This window comes from Humulus lupulus, chromosome 1 (genome assembly GCF_963169125.1).
Source record: "Humulus lupulus chromosome 1, drHumLupu1.1, whole genome shotgun sequence".
Lineage (NCBI taxonomy): Eukaryota > Viridiplantae > Streptophyta > Magnoliopsida > Rosales > Cannabaceae > Humulus > Humulus lupulus.
The window spans coordinates 288,296,337-288,315,670 of record NC_084793.1 but is presented as its reverse complement, the minus strand read 5'-3'; the positions used below and the strand labels follow the sequence as shown (position 1 = coordinate 288,315,670).

General features: G+C 33.4%; 1 protein-coding gene across 2 annotated transcripts; it reads left to right on the top strand.

Annotated features, from left to right (window-relative positions):
* Positions 1 to 5,002: 5,002 nt before the first annotated feature.
* LOC133778357 (E3 ubiquitin-protein ligase APD2-like) lies at positions 5,003 to 6,897 on the top strand. 2 transcript variants are annotated; one of them, XM_062218265.1, is made up of 5 exons: positions 5,003 to 5,239; positions 5,350 to 5,473; positions 5,595 to 5,664; positions 5,915 to 6,308; positions 6,609 to 6,897. In XM_062218265.1, the coding sequence occupies exons 2-5, from the start codon at positions 5,393 to 5,395 to the stop codon at positions 6,685 to 6,687; spliced, it is 624 nt and encodes a 207-aa protein (XP_062074249.1). In that variant the 5' UTR covers positions 5,003 to 5,239; positions 5,350 to 5,392; the 3' UTR covers positions 6,688 to 6,897. The 2 variants fall into 2 exon arrangements, with proteins under 2 accessions (XP_062074249.1, XP_062074243.1); XM_062218259.1 differs by having other exon boundaries at positions 5,004 to 5,234.
* Positions 6,898 to 19,334: the final 12,437 nt, after the last annotated feature.

Sequence of the window (19,334 nt, the reverse complement as noted above, 5' to 3'; positions counted from 1 at the left end):
TCATTTATCAAATTAATTATTTATAATTTGAAACTTGATTTAAACTTATTTATTAATTTAGACACCAATTTTTCTTTATTAATAAATCTGCCATAAAATCTCTTTTTTTCTCTAAATTACATAACTATGTGAAACTATCCAAAATTGACCTGGTCAACTTTGATAATTAAATCAATTAATTGAGACTATCTAGATGATTTTATCCAAGGTACCATGGGACCACGGGCCTATGAAATTAAGCTCCAATAAGTTATCATAAATCTAACAAATAAATTTACTAACTTATTAATTCCTCACGACTCCACTAAAGACTCGAAATTGCACTATTGAATTCATAGAACACTCTATAAGCAATATAGATACGTTATTAATTATCCATTGTTACAACTATAATTGTCACTCAATCTTCTATAGACGGTCTACAATGAGATGAGACTAAAATATCATTTTAACCCTCATTGTATTTTATCCTTAAAACACTTAGTTCCTTGTAAATGATATTTCACTAAATTAATATTAATTATTGAAATGAAATCTCTATCATTTAGCACCTTGAACCAAACTAAAAGGAAATCATCGTTTCACTTCTTCATCAAAAGCTATAGATGTTCATATCTATGATTAACACTTCCACTCAATTATACTACCGAGTTCCCAAGATGTAAGTATGGGCTAGTTCGTATGGTAAGTTGGTAACGAACAAATTAAATAACTCAAATAATACAATTAGTTAGATTACTAACCACTCATAATTGAGATTGAATTGACCCATGGTCAACTATATGATATGACTAGAATAGATAATAACGGTAAGTTAACTTATCTCATCTACTGTCAATATCGGTCCAGTCCGATGTAACAAATACATCTGATCTTATCCACTATGCTAATGTTCTGGAAAGAACATAATACTACAATGTGTAAGTAGATCATATTGTAGATTGACAAGTCAATGTAAATCATGTGCACTGACTAATCTTAGGACTAACTTATTTTTTAACATATAATCATATTAATATTCCACTGTGATTACGTCACTATACATATGATTAGCTATATGCTCAGGATTTAATAGAAGTTTATTCTAAACAAATAATCATGAAAATAAAACATGTGAGCAAAGTGATCGACTAAGTAAAAAAATAATTTTTATTTTTTATTATTAATAAAATAATATTACAAATGAATTGGGTTTTAATTAGAGCATAAAACCTCCCACAATTAAATTTAACCCTAATTTTTAAAATTAAAAATAAAAATAAAAATTTATTGTTTTAAATAGTAAAAATATAGCTTCTCTACGTGTTTTTAATAAATAAAAAAAGACAAAGATATCATTACTAAAAAATGCATTAATATCGTTATTTTTAATAAATATACTTTATAAAAAATTTAACAAAATTTAAAATTTGAAATAAATTAAAACCAAAATTTAAAAAAATGAAAGACTATTTGTATTTTTTTTTGTGCATTAATATATTATAATATTTTGTAAATAATTCATAAAATTTATTATAAACCTAAAAAACATATAAATAAAATCCAAAACCAAAACAAATATAATTTTTTAATTTTAGATTTAATTTTGTTATTCAACTTTATAAATTGCATTTATTAAAAAAAGATATTAATTAATACATTTTAAGTGGGGTATTTTTATCTTTTTAAATAAAATTTTGACTAATAATTTGGGTGTGTAGTGGCCCATTATCTTTTTCAGTACTAATCAATTATTATATCTACATATATACAGTCAATATAATTATTAGTTTTCACTTTGGGCCCAAATACGTATTTATCTTAGGGATAATTACATCTCGTACGGTAATTTAAAAAAAAAATTGTTTTATACGGTAGCTTTAATAAATTACAAAAATACGGCTTTCCCACCCATAAATTCCAAATATACGGCTCTCCCCACCCATTGTGTATATATATATATATATATTTATCTTTGTTTTATTTTTTTTGTCTTAATTTTTAATAAGAATTTAAGCATATCAATTAATATAATAATAAAAGTAATAATAATTATAATTACTACCTTCAATAAAATAAAGTAGATTAATTTATTTTTATTTAAAATAAATATATTTATTAATATTAAAGTTAATATTTATACAATTACTCAAAAAATAAATAAATATTTATACAAATTACAATATGCTGTTAATTAAAATTAATATTAATAACTATATGTTATAATATATAGTTAAAGATAATCACAATATTATTATTCTTTATAAAAATATTATATATATATATTTTAAATCATAACTAGTCAAGTCTCAACACTCAATGTTAAACCAAAATCATAATCTAATCCACGTTTCAAGTTTTGTTACAAAAATATATTTAAAGTTAAAAAATTAGTTTTGTAAATCTTTGTAATAATCATGTTAAATAAATTTATAAATATTTATGTAAATGTGAGTTGCAAAAATAAATTTTTTAGTTGTGAAATTAGTTTTGTAAATTGTTGTTACAAAAATGTAAAACTTGTTTTTAAAAAAATATTGTATTTCACAACTATATTCAATAAAGTGTTTTATAAATAATGAATATCTTAAATTTATATTTTTAAGTTGTATAGCATAAATATGATGGTTCATGTAATTTTTTGGTACAATATTGTAACAATATGAAAAAGTATAATAATTTTATGTATATTTTGTTTATGATTTCTTAACTATAAAATATTTTCGTAAATATTAGTTACAAAAATATCTTTCTTAGTTGTAAAACTAGACTTGTAAACTATTGTTACAAAAATAAAAATTTTAGTTACGAATTTGTTTGTAAGTTTTATCTACAAAAAAAAAAAAAAAATCTACAATTCTATAACTGATTTTGTAAATATTATTTACAAACACGTAACAGATATTTACAAGTTCGTAACATATATTTACTAGTTTGTAAACGTTGATCACAAGAAATTGTATTTTACAGCTTTTATATATGATTTTTCCACTCCGTATTTACAATTTTGCCATTCCGTGTTTTTATCCAAAAATTCCGTATTTTTGTAATGTACCGTATTTTTCAGATTTTTTTAAACTTTTAGTGCATTTTTGTAGATTTCCCTTTATCTTAACCAATATGATTACTATATAATTTTTTTAACAAGTAGTGAATTGCTTTTGTAGGTAACCATTATATTCCATTAATAAAGATGATGAACAAAATAAGATAATTATATTAAAATAATCATTTTTTTCAATGATAATTGACCTAACACCAAAAATAAACAATACACTAAATAGTCTTCAATAATTTCTTAAATTTAAATGCGCAAAATCTAATAATTTTTCAAAATCCATTAATTAAAGTAAATGAAATTAGACACTTTTTATGATGAGTTTCTATATAAAGGGACAGGTATAAAACGAATTATGCTACTATATATTCTCGCAACATACCTTTATATACTCAAAAGGCAACATCCTTATACCTATGTGTCATATCGTAATTTCAATTAGTTAAGTAGCTGCTTTTTAATTATGAAATATAAATATATTTTGCATATGAAAAAAGAAAAAATTTCCTTTAATACAAAACTAACAAAGACAAAACCAAAGGGCAACATCCTTTTGGTAAAATTGAAAATATATATAATACATTATTTAGTTTATAAAAATTAAAAATTAAAGTAATATGTAAAACCAAACCTAAGATTTTAATTCTAATTACCACAATGATACATAATTCAGTTATTACGATAATTATAATGACATAAATAGGATATTAGTTTAAGCTTGTTTGTTTACTACAATAATAGTTTATCTAAGTGATTATTAAAAGACTTTTATCAAAATACAATTTTATCGTTTTTTCTTTGATAACTTCACCTCCAAATATATGGATTATCAACTTGATAATAATTTTTAAATTGTAGTGTTTTTACAAGAAAAATACCACTTTAGTCCATATGTTTAAGCTAAATATCATATTTGATCATCTATTTTAAGAAAATTATAACAGTAATCTTTTTTTTATGAAATCTACCAAAATTAATCATAAGTAAGATATTTTTCCCCTTGTTTTATTATTATTAATTAAATTTAGATATTTTTTTAAAAAATAATTATTAATTTTAATAATATTTTTTAAAAAAAAAAATCTTATATAACATGTTTTTATATATAAAATTTAGTTCTTCTCATTATTGTACTTTAGTTTCAAATAATAAAATATTCGTCGTAATAAAACAAAAGTAAAATTGTCTTAGTTTTTTTAAATATAATATTTGTATCTTTGAGTTATTATAATTTAATAAATTTTTAATTATTATTAAACCAAATAATGAAATATATATATCATATGAAACTTTTTATAAAATTTATATTTTTAGTTTCGGTTTCAAATGTAAAATATTAATGGTAATGAAATAATGACAAAAGAGTCTTATTTTAAAAAGTTTGAAATAAATGAAGGGTTTATATTTTTTTGAACTTGTATTTTGTCTTGTTACTTGTTTTGATATGTGTTTTGACAAATTCATTTTTAGTGCATGTATTTTGTAAAATAGTTCAAATAAAATCACAAACTAAATTTCGGTAAAAAAAATTTGAACAAAAATTACAAATAATTCACCAAATTAACAATTCAGAACAAAAACAAAATCGTTCTGCCTAACAACTTCATGAAAATTAGATCTAAAGGTTTATTGAAAACATTTTACAAAATACATGATCCAACAATGAATTTGTTAAAATACATAAAATTAGACAAAACAAATAATTCAAAATAATGTATATAAATCCATAAATCAAATGTATAATAATAATAATAATATATAAAAAAAAAGCCCTTCATTTTGAATGGGAAAAAACATTAACATAAAGAGAGGGAGATGTTAGCTGAGGATGAGTACAAAATAAGAAAAGAATATAACTACCAATCTACCGTTCTCCATCTCTCAGTCAGTTACTTTAAGCACACCAAACCCTTTTTGTTGATCAGTGGTTAAGGTTATACTTATATATATTCTCTGTTAATAATCAAATTATAAACAAATTATTGTTTTTGGTTGGTACACTACAGTTAATCCTACCAAATCCATTTACTAACCTAATTTTGTGGTTACACATACACATATAGACTTTGAAACAGAGGAAACATAATCCAGTAATACCATTTATCATCATCAATCAAAATCTACATTTTTTTTAGCCCCCTGCTATAACCCATTCTCATTAGTCGTTTGAATATCATTAAAAGCATGCTCATTTAAGGTAAGGTAGGCTACATTTTCTTCTTCTCTAATTAATAAGCTTACTTTATCTTTGAAAATATCATTTTGTTTAATGTCTATCTCTATACATATAATGATAATTTATGATGGTGCAGGAGAAGAAAGAGAGGGCTTTACGTACAGAAGCAAGGAATTAGTATGTGTTCCATCATTAATGGAATCTCTCATCGAAAGCTCCAACATTTTATTGTCTCAATCTCTCGTGGCACTTCTTCCTCTGTAAGAACTGCACATCCATCCCAAATTTCTCTTCAATGTTTATATATATATATATATATATATTATCAATCCATTTATAATAATCAATTCAGTATTTAATTTCTCCCAAATGATCTTACAGAACAACGATCCAGAATGGTGCGCCACCGTCGATTTCGCCACCCGTTTGGTCGCCTATATCACTGTTATTCGTAAGTCTAACAATTAAACCATTAACATTAGTCATATCATATATACGAGATAATTTTGCTTTATTAGTGTTATATATTTACCTCTGCTACTTGTTTACTACTTTTTTATCTACTTATTATCTCATCGATCTGAATTAAGTTTCAATCAATTCAAGTGAAAAGCTTTCAAATGTGCTAGCTAGCTAGGCTACACAGTATACTAAAGAAGCTGTTGTGTTGTGTCCTGTAATATATACTATTATGAATGCAGTGGCTTTGGTTGTGATTGTGATATTGATCATACTGAGGTTGGTGGAGGAAGTAGTATTCAACCAGAATGGGAGAGAGGATCATGATCATGATTATGGAGAATCATTTACGACTGAAACTAACTCGTTGATAATTAGGGCAGAAAAGCAAGTTCATTATGGGACTATTAACACTCCTACAAGTTGTGATGAAGCAGATAATAATAGCAATAATAATGTGTATGTAGAAATCGGAAGTTGTAGCAATAGTAATGGTAACAGCAGTAGTAATGGTATTGGTTGCTGTTCCGAGGAGTTATATGATGGAAAAGTATGCGTGATTTGCTATGACCAATCAAGAAATTGCTTCTTCGTCCCTTGTGGTCATTCTGCTACTTGTTATATCTGTGCTCAAAGGTACCTATATATATTTACAAAAAAAAATTGTTTTACATAATAGAGAGATCACTTTATTTCCATTACCAGAATAGTTATAATAATAAACATCTTATTAATTTTTTAAAAATTCTGAACAGTTTAAATCTTAAATTATTATTAAGAATTTTTCGAAATTACACTATACACTATTATATAAAAAAAATTAGAGTTGTTCCATATATATTTATTTATATTATATTAATTTAATTAATTTTTTTGTAGTGATGTTATAGATTGATGGTCAAACATTTTATAAAGTTAGCATGTGTTGTGTTGCAGGATTTTCAATGGCGAAACTAAGACTTGCCCAGTATGCCGGAGATTCATTCGCAAAGTAAGAAAATTGTTTGCCATATAGGTGTTTATTTTATTTATTTAGTTAAATTAATTAGTGCTAGTTAATTAGATGTGGATTTCTAGTTTTCATTTTTATTAGCTATCTTGATCTACCTAATCAATCGAAATTGAATTTGGTTGTTTTATTATAAGACCATATATACCTTATTAACGTATCTGTTCAATTGTTTTTCTTTGGCACGTAGATAAATTTCTACATATATTCAATTAATTACTGTGTCGTGTACTCTATTGTACAATGTAATTTAAGATGAAATATAATTTTCATTTTCTTTTTCTAAATAACATTATTTAATAAAATGTGAGATTTTTGGTAAAGTAATATTTGGCATATAATGGGGATTAGGCGTAGGTGATGATCCAATTCTGATGTGTCTATATACTAAAAAATAATTATGGTTCTAATCATATTGATGAATTAAATAACATTATATGAAATTATAACAGCATCCCATAAAATAGCTGTTTTTTAGAAGAAAAAAATGTAATTTTGGTCCTTTTATATGTTTTTTTCTTCTGAATATGCAGTTAGTCTATATGTTTTGTTAAATGATAATTTAGATATTGTGTTTTATAAAATTGATCAAAAATAATATCATAGACCAAATTATTGTTAAAATATTTTTAATTTTAAGATTAATTTTTTAGTCGTTGAATATGAGATAAGTTTTTAGTAACGAAGAAAGTAGTTGGTGAGAATAAAAGATTATATTTGAAAATATTTTGATCAAAATTAAATCTAAATTATTATTTTAATTTATTCCATAAATCACATAGATTTATCACGTATTGAGAAAAAATAAAAAGTTAGCATTTTTGCTTTTTAGAATAATATCATTCAATATCAAACTGAAATATTTTAAGATCAGCTAGTTTGTAAAAATTATATTATTTTTATCAAAATAGATATATAGAAAGCGTTGATAACTTTATTTGGTAGGAAGAAGAGTCAAGAATATTATCACGAGAGTAGAAAAAACCGACATTCAATGTCATGTCAGTATTAATCGATGTATTTCTATTAAAACTTCGAGTAAAAACCAACATCCAAGTGAATTATTTGGCAAACAAAAATATGAGACGTAAACTTTTGTATAAATATGATATAAAACACATGGAAAAGTAAATTGATTGATTTGATATCAATTTCTATTCTACGGACCTATTCTCAAAAAAAGAAGAAATAATTTATACATTGGTACATATGCGGACTCTGAAGTTTTTTCTTCCACATGGAGCGAAAATTAATAATAAAAAAAAAGAATTAGAAAGAACATAAATGTTAAAATATAGATAAACAGTACATGAATATCTAAATATATAGAAAATGGATACATATATATAGAAAATTTATAGATTTTTACACAAGACACTTAATTTCATTAAAAAATTATATTTTTACTGTATTTTTTTTTGCATTTTTATAGTTTTATCTTTTATTTTTTTGTTATTTTTAGGTTTTTGTTGATGTTTTTTTTAAGTTTATTTTGAGATAATGTAGTGAGTTGTTTTTAAATTTTGTTTTCTTAAAACCGTATTTTTTTAACTTAAGTACATATTTTTAAAGAAAAAAAAAATTAACCATAAAAAAAAGTAAAAAGATATATATTTAAAAAAAACCCAAAAAAATTATGGGGCAGCAGGCCCTAATTCTGACATGGGTTCGCCCATACACAAAAACGACATCTATTTTTTTTCTTCAATTTAATCACATTTTTTAAAAATAAATCTTACTAAATTATAATAAATTGTCACATATTTATGTGTAGTATTTTAGTGTTTTAATTACTGTTTCGGTGAAACCTCTTGTTCAGCTTGGTGGATATGGATGAGTAAAATAAAATCATAAATACAAAGTATATAGTTTTCAATAAATAATAATAATAAAAAAGAATATGAATAAATATTAGTACATTTTTTTGTGTCGCTGATTTTTATAGGAGACTGATGATAGAAATTGAATAAATATGAATTAATCTTCTCATACTACATAATATTACTAAAGAGTCTTCAATAAAACAAATTAATCCAGTTCGGTACAATCTTTATTATTAAATATAACATAGCTCCAAAAATTATATTATATCCTACCAACCAAAAAAAAAGAAAAAAAAATAGATATTTGTGGTAAAAGTACTTAAGATATTACATTTGTAGCACTTAAGTACTCAAATTATTTTTTTGGCAGCAAAAGTATATTTCTTCTATGTTTTGGTACAGTTTGATGCAATCGTCAATTCTCACCGCTAAGTTCGATTGTGACACATAGGCGAAAGTACCAAATTAAAGAGATATGTGTGACGGAAACACCTATTTAAGATATGTTTGCGACAAAAGTACTCAAGTTATAAATAAATTTCACGACATGTAGGCGGACTTAACGGTAAAATAAACAGCTGCACTAAATTGCATCAAAACATAAACAGAAGGCGATTTGGCCATCAAAAGAATAACTACTTAAGTTCTACAAACACATTAATTTAATTATTTTCGTGGCAAACATACGAAAAGAAAAAGAAAAAAGTTCTAGATTTTATATCACCCAAACAGGAGCTAGCTCCACGCAAAGTTTGAAGATTACGCTAGGTTTGGGATATCTCAAGACTTTAATACCAATATATGTTATTTTATTGACCAAACAAAACAAAAAAGATTAGAATATAATAATGAAATTGAATAATTGAATGATACAAGCTTAGAGGTCCCCATACCTATTCACGGGGACCACACTGAGAAAACGAAGGCAGCAGTGTGCTCCATTACATTAATTTTAACTTCAAAGATAAGAACCACTACGATACTTATACTACTTGCTCTTTTAATCATGGTTTAAATTACTCTTTAATACCTTACACCTTTCCACTAAATACTTTTGTAATAGGTTATACCAAATATACATACATTTAAATTTTAAATATTTTTCAAGTTGCTCTGGTGAGGCTACCACTTTGAGTTGTGACAATGGGCTAATAATTAGAGCCTGATGTGACTACTCTACTATGCATCCTTACTCTCAGGGTCCCACAATAGAAGTATTATTTATTAGAAATACTAATTAGAGAATAAAAAAAAATAATAGGGTTTATATATTTTTTTTAGATCTTGTGTTTTCTCTTATTATTTGTTTGAACTTTATATTTTGATAAATTACTTTTTGGATCTTATGTTTTGTAAAATAGTTAAAATAGAACCCTAAACTCAATTTTGATGAAGAAAAAATTGAATATAACATCACAGTTTTTAAGCAGAATAATTTTATTTTTGTTCTGAATTATTTGTTTGGTAAATTATTTGTAATTTTAGTTGAGAAAACATTGACCAAAATCAGGTTTATGGTTCTATTTTAACTATTTTACAAAACATAAGGTCCAAAAAATAATTTATCAAAACACAGGCTCCAAATAGGTAATGGGAAAAAATACAGGGTCCAAAAATGTATAAACCCTACAATTATTATGGGTGTTAGTAGTAACTAGTCTGACTAATAACAATTTGGATGGGGGCTTCAAAAAGAGCCCACCGGTAGAGTTTTTTTGTATTATCGATCCGTGAACAGTTTTCGACGCAATTTTTTTTATGACCGTGTATATTGTAATTATTTAGAATATCCTGCAAATTTTCAGAATATTCTAAATAATTTACAGTGTCAAAAACTAGATTCAAACATGCTATTTTCTACACGCATAAAAAAATTAGCCACGGTTGCAACAACCTGTTTTAAACTAGTTTTCGGCACTGTAAATTATTTGGATTTTTTTGAAAATTTGCAGGATACTCTAAATAACTATAATATACATGGTCATAACAAAAATCGCGCCAAAAAATATTCACGGGTTGAAAACACAAAAGAGCCCCAACCCTACCGTAGAAATGTCTGTAACAGTTTAATATTTTTGAATTTATTACATCTCAATAAAAAGTAATTAAATTTATATTTATTATAATGTTTAAGATTATATAAATACATAAGTTTTGTATTATTTTGAAATAAAATGTATAAAAATATATAATATTCAATAAAATACATAAGAATTGTAACTAGAATTGAGTTTTAAATTAATAAATATAGATTGAGGATTTTGGTACCAACCTTAGTTTAACAAAAAAAAAAAGGATGAATTATATTGTAAAGGACTAAAAATGAAAATTATTTGGGAGGTTTAGGATTATTTTTTTTTTTTTTGAAATAGTTAATAGAATCACAATTAAGAATGCAACATGATAAAATAAAAAATAAATGAGGAAATAGCTTCATCCAATTAAGTTCATTGTCTAACTTAAGTGCATGCATAGTTAGACTATGTCTTGCTATAAAAAAAAATGATTAGTAACTTTAATGAGCATTCATTAAAATATTATCCCAAATTTGACTCAACTATTACTATAAGAGCACTCTCAATGAATGATCTACTCTATCTTTTAAAATACCTCCAAAAAACACACATTTTTCTATTTTACTTCCAAGTTTTACATTATATCATACATCAGCTTCTCTATATATTTCTCTACATTATTTAAATATTATATCTTTAAATATACTTTATTAATTAAAGTAAAATAAAATAATTGAAAAAGAAAAAAGAAATAATAAATATATACTAAATGAGAGAGAAAGCTTATAGAGAAAAATAATAATATTAAATTGTTCTACCCAGTTTTCGAGTCATGTTAAATGTGACATCGAAAGTTGGATTCACAAACAATTGGGCTCGTGAGGTTTAGAGTATGCTCCAGGACTAAATATCGAGCCTACAAGACATAGACGACCTCAAAGTGTTCATGATCTCGAAAGGTAGCTCCGGAGACGCATCCATCCTCAGGGATGACCTCGGATCAGGGGTCCCGAGCTCGACGCACATACGATCTCGAAAGCCATGTGACCTCGGGAGATGTCTCTAGCTCGAAAGCTGACGAGAAACCTGGGAAGCTAAAGCCTTGGAGATATATGATAAAAACCTTGAATATCTATAAGTGTTGTCTATACGAGATGTAATCCTCATTTATTACTGTAAATCCCCTAGAATCGTGGAATATTATTTGGTCAATTATACGTCCCCTGGTCTTCAGGGGACGTTTCCTTTTATATCTGATTATAGGCATTTAAAGCCATTTATTTTATTTATACAAAAAGAGTAACTACCCAAAATATGTGGGATAGTATTCTGCAACCTTCTCTATGAATAGAGAGGTCATGCACCATTGTAATGAACCAAAATTCTGAACCTTGAGAGAAAACTCTGAAGAATTCATGTTTAAGAATTTTCAGAGATAATCTTGAGTTTAATAACAGAGACTCGTGGACTAGGCAGATTTAACTGTTGAACCACGTAAAAATCGTGTGTTTGTGTTGTCATATTTAAATTGGCCATTATCAGTTATTGTTTACGTGCTCTTCTTTCACTGCTGACGAAAAACGGCGTCAACAGTTTGGTGCTTTCATTGAGAGCCTTAAGCATTCATCCCTGAGAAAATCATGGCCACAAAAAATCAGAACACACCTGAAGAAAATTACCCAAGACGTCATGGAAAACAGCCAATGGAGAATCCGGATGTTGAAGAGAGAAGTGGGTCTTCTGATTCCCGGGGACCACCTCCTCCACCAAGAGATGAGGATATGTACTACAATCCTGAGCGGTACGTTCCTATTGTGGAACTTGAAAATCGGCAGTTGAAACAGCTATTGGCAGAGGCCAACAAACGGAATGAGGAGTTGACAAGGATAGCTGCAGAGGCTCAGGTGGCTCAGCCCCCGCCTCCGCGCGAAAACCAAGTCCCTCCTCCAAGGGACGTGCATGTTCCTCCCCGGAGGACCCGCGGGCGTCCACGAAAGGATGCTGCCACAAGGAGGCCGACTCAACCTCCGGCACCAGCAGAGCCATCCGCTCCACCTAGGCCCCAGAGGAGTACTCGAGCTCGGGCCCAGCTAACCCGCCTGTGGAAGCGCCTGCAGGAGCTGAGAATAACCGAACCCCTACAGAGGCTCGGACTCAGGTACCTGGGAGCGCACCGAATGCGACTGACCCATCTCGGGAAAATTCTGGACCCTCTAGGCCGCGACAAGGGTGGCAGCCACCGTCGCCTATACGGTTCCCTCCGTCACCCATAAGATATCCTTTGCCACCCCGCAAGAACGCTCAACCAGTTCGAGATCAGGATGAAGGGCGTGTGGGGGAAAGACAAGGAAACAGGGAGACTTTCCAGGAGCGGAGAGGCGCTCCATCTGAGAAAAGTCAAACGTCTCGGTCTCGCACGGCGGAGACGAGGCGACGTGGGAAGAATCCATCAAGAAATAACTGAGCAATGAGTTTCACCAGTGATGAGTCCGGAGATACCAGGTCCGTTAGTAAACATGACCGAGGTCGTAATAAAACTGGAAGCCGCAAGAATCGTCCCGACCTGCGAAATCATCTGAACCAGAGTCGGGGTAATGGAGATCAAACAAATCCAGACCTGAGGGATCGCTTGAATAAGCGTAGAGATCCCTTGCGGAGACGCGAGCCTGGAATCACGATCAATGACAATCAATTCCAGACAGCACTTCCTACTGACCCAGTCCAAGAAAGAATCGATCAGCTCGAAAGAGCCTTTAGGCTTTTAAAGAATGAACGAGGAAATGGTCGATATGAGGACTCTGATGAGGAGCTCGAGCCGTTTTCTCCCCATATTTCCAACACTCAATTTCCTCAGGGGTTTCGGATTCCTCACGTCCCAACGTTTGAAGGAAAAACCGACCCGTGTAGTCACCTGAGCACGTTCAACACTATCATGAGAGCCAGTAACGTGGGTTACGAGCTCAGGTGTATGTTGTTTCCAACATCATTGGCAGGATCTGCCAAAAGTTGGTTCGAAAAATATAAGAGACACTCAATAACTTCTTGGGAGCAGTTGTCTAAAGACTTTAAGAAGCAGTTCAGAGCAATGATGGGGGTCAGACCAGAAGCATCCACCTTAACTAACGTCCGACAACAGCCGGGCGAAACACTAAAGAGTTACTTAACAAGATTCAATCTGGAAGTCGCCCGAGCTCGGGACGTGGATGACAGTGGACACCTAATGGCTATCCGAGCTGGTGTATTACCGGGAAGTGCCCTTTGGGACGACATGCAAGGGAAACCGGTAAGGTCAATAACCGAGTTTAACAGACGAGCGCAGAGGTTTGTCAATGTAGAGGAAGCGAGGTCGATGCTCAAAGCGACTTCCCAGTTCGAAACTACAACGATAAACATCAACTCTGCCTCAACCTCGGCGGACCCAGCAGCTCCAAAGTCTGCCACGGAGAACCCCTCCAAGAGGAAAAAGAACGAAGGAAGTAACCCCGAAGCTGAGGGAGGAAAGAAAAAGAAAAGGTTGACCAGCTCGTAGATGCCACGGCGGGGCATGGCCTGATGTCATTCATGGATGCTTATTCTGGATATAACCAGATTCCCATGCATGCCCCCGACCAAGAACATACGAGCTTCATCACGGATAAAGGGCTATACTGTTATAATGTCATGCCATTCGGGCTCAAGAATGCTGGAGCCACATACCAGCGGCTCGTAAACATGATGTTTTCAGAACAAATAGGGAACAACATGGAGGTTTATGTTGATGACATGCTTGTAAAGTCTCAACTCAACAAAAACCATGTTGATGACCTCGAAGAGTGCTTCGGCGTGCTCAGGAAGTATAACATGAAGCTAAATCCTCAGAAGTGCACTTTCGGGGTATCTTCAGGAAAATTTCTGGGCTTTATTGTGAACTCTCGTGGGATCGAGGCTAACCCCGACAAGATCAAGGCCCTGATTGACATGCCCTCACCTCGAAGGCACAAAGATGTCCAAAGCTTGACTGGTAGGATGGCAGCCCTAAGCAGATTCATCTCGAAATCTACAGATCGTGGTCTTCCATTTTTCAACTTACTGAGAGGAGGTAAGAAGTTTGAATGGACAGAGGAATGCGAGCTGGCCTTTCAGGAGCTCAAAAAGCACCTAGCGGAACCACCCATCCTGTCAAAACCTGAAACGGGGGAAATACTGTACCTATACCTTTCAACTACCGAACACGCGATAAGTGCAGTGCTCGTCCGAGAAGAAGAGAGGGTGCAAAGACCCGTTTACTACATCAGTAAAAGATTACTAGGGGCAGAGTCAAGATATCCATTGATGGAGAAGTTCACGCTCAGTCTAATTCATTCATCCCGTAAGCTCCGCCCCTACTTTCAGGCACATCCCATCCATGTGCTGATTGATCAACCACTTAGGCAAGTCCTGTCTAAACCAGAAGCTTCTGGTCGACTTCTTAAATGGGCTGTTGATCTCGGACAGTTTGAGATCACCTACCACCCAAGAACGACCATTAAGGCACATGCATTGGCGGACTTTATAGTGGAATGTACGGGTATAGCCGACGACGAGGTAATAACCACGGCCCACGAGCTGTGGAAACTTTACGTCGACGGCTCGTCAAATGAAAATGGAGCAGGGGCAGGGGTCATTTTGGTTACCCCCGCAGGAAGCAGATTTCATTCTGCCCTAAGATTTGACTTCAAAGCGTCGAATAATGAGGTCGAATACGAGGCTTTGCTTGGGACTACGTATAGCTAAGGAGCTCAAAGCTAAAGCTATACATTGCTACAGTGACTCCCAGCTCGTGGTTAATCAAATCCTAGGAGAATACCAAGCTCGTGGCACTAGAATGGCAGCTTATTTGGAGAAGGCAAAATCCGCATTGGAGTATTTCGAGTTTTATGCAATCGAACAGGTTCCCCGAGAATGAAACTCAAATGCAGATGCCTTAGCTCGACTCGCCACATCCGCCGAAAATGAAGAGCTGAATGTTGTACCCATAGAACACCTATCAGCACCTAGCATTAACGAGCCAGAAGAGGAAGATATGTGTATGATCGAAACAGAGCCGACTTGGATGACCCCGATAGTTGATTATCTCGAAAATGGAATTCTTCCAAAAGATCGGAACCAGGCTCGAAAGTTGATGTATCAACTTCCCCGTTACACCATTCTGGACGGAAAGCTATACCGAAGGGGATATTCCATGCCATTACTTAGATGCGTAACCCCTCCCAAAGCTAAGAAAATCATTGAAGAAATTCATGAAGGGTTATGCGGAGATCACACCGGGGGGCATAGCCTGTCCAAGAAGATCATACGCCAGGGATATTTCTGGCCAACCATTAAAACAGATTCTTTCGAGTATGTGAAGAAATGCGACAAATGCCAGAGATTCGCCACGATACCCCGAGCCACACCATCCGAGCTGACCATGTTAACATCCCCATGGCCTTTCGCGGTATGGGGCATCGACCTCATAGGCTCACTCCCAACTGGCAAAGGCGGAGTGAAATATGCTGTAGTCGCCATGGATTACTTCACAAAATGGACGGAGGCTGAACCATTGGCAACCATAACCTCAAAGAAGATCCTTGATTTCTTTGTAAAGAGCATCGTGTGCCGATACGGAGTGCCGAGGAAGATCGTATTTGACAACGAAACCCAGTTCGATTGCGACTTGTTCACCAACTTTTGTGAAAAGAACGGCATAATAAAGAGTTTTTCATCAGTGGCTCACCCTCAAGCGAACGGCCAGGTCGAAGCTGTGAACAAAACTCTCAAGAGTTCTTTAAAGAAAAAGTTGGAGGAAGCAAAGGGACGGTGGCCCGAAGAATTGCCCCAAGTCCTTTGGGGATACAGGGCCACGACTCGAACCTCAACAGGACAAACCCCGTTCTCTCTAGCATACGGCTGCGAGGCAATGTTGCCCATAGAAGTCGAAATCCCAACGATCCGAACTCAGATTTACGACCAAAGTTCAAACCATACTCAGCTCGAGGAAACCTTAGACTTGATTGAAGAAAAAAGAGAAGAGGCTCAGCTGAGAAATGCTGCCTACCAGCAACGAACTACCAGATATTTCAACAAGAGGGTTCGAGATCGAAAGTTCGGAATGGGAGATCTGGTGTTGAGACGCGTATTCTTGGCAACTCGAGATCCGGCAGCTGGAGTGCTCGGATCGAATTGGGAAGGACCATACCAGATAGAGTCAGTCATCCGACCTGGTGTGTACAAACTTGCGAGATTGGACGGGAGCCTAGTACCACGAGCATGGAATGGCGAACACCTTAGACCTTACTATCAGTAGTGTAGGAAAAGTGTTGCCTATAACCATGAGTTTCTATTTGTATTAGTTTATTTTCCTTTTGATTACCATCAAATAAAGATCTATTTCATTCAGTATATTTTCTCTTTTTATTTTTTATTTTTTCAATCTCTCTTAATTTAATAACCTATGGTCACACTCATAGGATATTAAGGGGGCATCATCGGTATATATACCATCAGCTTAAAAAATAAAAAATATATGAAGCATTTGGATATAACCAGATGCGCGAGCTTAGATAGTTCGGACATAACCGAGTTATCAAAATACATGAAGCGTTTGGATATAACCAGATGCGCGAGCTTAGATAGTTCGGACATAACCGAGTTATAAAAAACATGAAGCATTTGGATATAACCAGATGCGCGAGCTTAGATAGTTCGGACATAACCAAATTAAACATATAAAGTATTTGGATATAACCAAATACATGAGCTTAGATAGTTCGGATATAACCGAATTATCAAAAACATATAAAGTATTTGGATGTAACCAGATACGTGAGCTTAGATAGTTCGAACATAACCGAATTATAAAAAACTGAAAACGTTTGGAATTAACCAAATGTGCAAACTCAACAGGTTTGGAACAAACCAGCCAAAAAACTAATCGACGATAAGTAGGAGCCTAAACCTACTTCGGGATAAGTCGAGATTGAGGCTGGAATGTCTTAAAGAAAAATAGTTTCGAACTCTTAACCTTGGAATGAAAACCGAGGATGAGGAAAAGTGACTAAGCAAAAAAGATATAACCAAATCATTCACATTACATACCATATAAGTACTTTTGGGTTCATGGTTAAAGTAATATCCGACTTTGAAAAAAAACGAGGTCGGAAGCGGATAATTTGAACAAACTGTGCATGAATGCATTGAGCTTCGAACCTAAATCCACAATATGTTTGTATGAATAAATAAACATAAATGATTCATCCATAAAAAATGTGCAAAATATTTCGAGCCAAGAAATGTAAAGCATATATAAGTAATATTTAAAGAAATTCTATCAGCCCCGAGGGCATAAATTAAAATAATTACAAAAATAAGGGGACGCAGCCCCAATAGATGGTTTCCCCGAGATCAGATTTAAGGAAGAGGAGTCTCCTTGGCCTTCTCAGCATCAGCGGCACCGGATTCCTCAGGACGAATAGCATGGCTGTCCTCCTGAGCTCCCTCCGAAACGGCATCCCGAGCAACCTTTTTCTTCTCGAGCTGATCAGCCTCTTCCTTCTCGAGCCGAGCATTCCACCTGTCAAGAAGTGTCGCCTCGTGAGGACCTAAGAAGCTGGTGTCCAAATCTTCATTGTAGGCCCACATTCGGTACATGGCCGAGTCAACCGCTTGATCCTTCTTCTCTTTGTACTCAGCAAGGAGACGAGCTTTTGCATCCTCCATGATGTCAAAGGTAGCGGCCTTTTCCTCTTCCAGCTTCTTGTTGGTCTCCTGGAGCTGGGTGATCTCCTTCTTATGCTCCTCGAGCTCAGTTTTCAGCTTCCCGAGTTCGGTGGCCATGTCCTCACGTTCCTTGGCTCCTGCCTCAAGCTTCGCATTCGCTGCCTTCAGATCATCGCTCCCTTTGAGGTGGAGATTCTTCGCCTCTTGAGCATGAGACTTGCTCGAATGAATCTTGTTGTTCAACTTATAATTGAGCTGGCCGGTAAAGGCAAGAGACTGAAAAAGAAAAAGTCATCATTAACACCAAGTCTGTGTAATTATAACCAAGAAGAAGGACTATAGAAGGATACTTACTGCGGTAGCGAGCTTGATACTCTTCTCATAGAGGACAGTGCAGTCTTGGGTATCGTTCAAGCATTGCCATTGGGGAGCTTCGAGACTGCCAAAGCTCTGGCCGATCCGAGACATAACATCCGAAACCAGCGTAGATCCATGGGACCCAGCGGCATTGTCGACCACATATGCATCCATGTAGGTGGAAACTGATAGCTTCTGAGCTCGAGAAGCAGAATGCCTTCTAGAAGGCGGAACTAAGGATGATTGAACCACCACAGGAGGTTGGGACTCAACCATAACAGAGGGACCGACCAGCGAAGTCGGCGCCACTGCAGAGGCGACGACCTGTGAGGACGGCGCCGTTGTGGAAGCGCCAACCTGGGAAGTCGCCGCAGCGATGGAGCTCGAAACCGGTGGAGCAGGAGGAGGGGTTTTCTTGGATCTCTTGGGGCCCTTGCCCGGCCGGTCGGTCTTCAGCGACCCCGCTCTGGGACGCTTGCTCCTCTTGGCGCCACCACTTCCGATGATGTTGTCGAGGTCGGAGTCCATCTTGCCTGCACAAGTCACAACACAGAGTGAGTTAATAAAAGAGAAGCATACAAGTTGTTTCAGTATCACAGACATATAAAGTGATGATAGAAGAAACCTAACTGGAACTCTCCCCCGAGCTCGAGCTTGGGGACCATGAAATTCCCCCGTCTTCAGAGGAGGCGGGGGGAGTGCCTTCCCTATATGTGGGTGATAACCTCGAAAGGTCCCTATA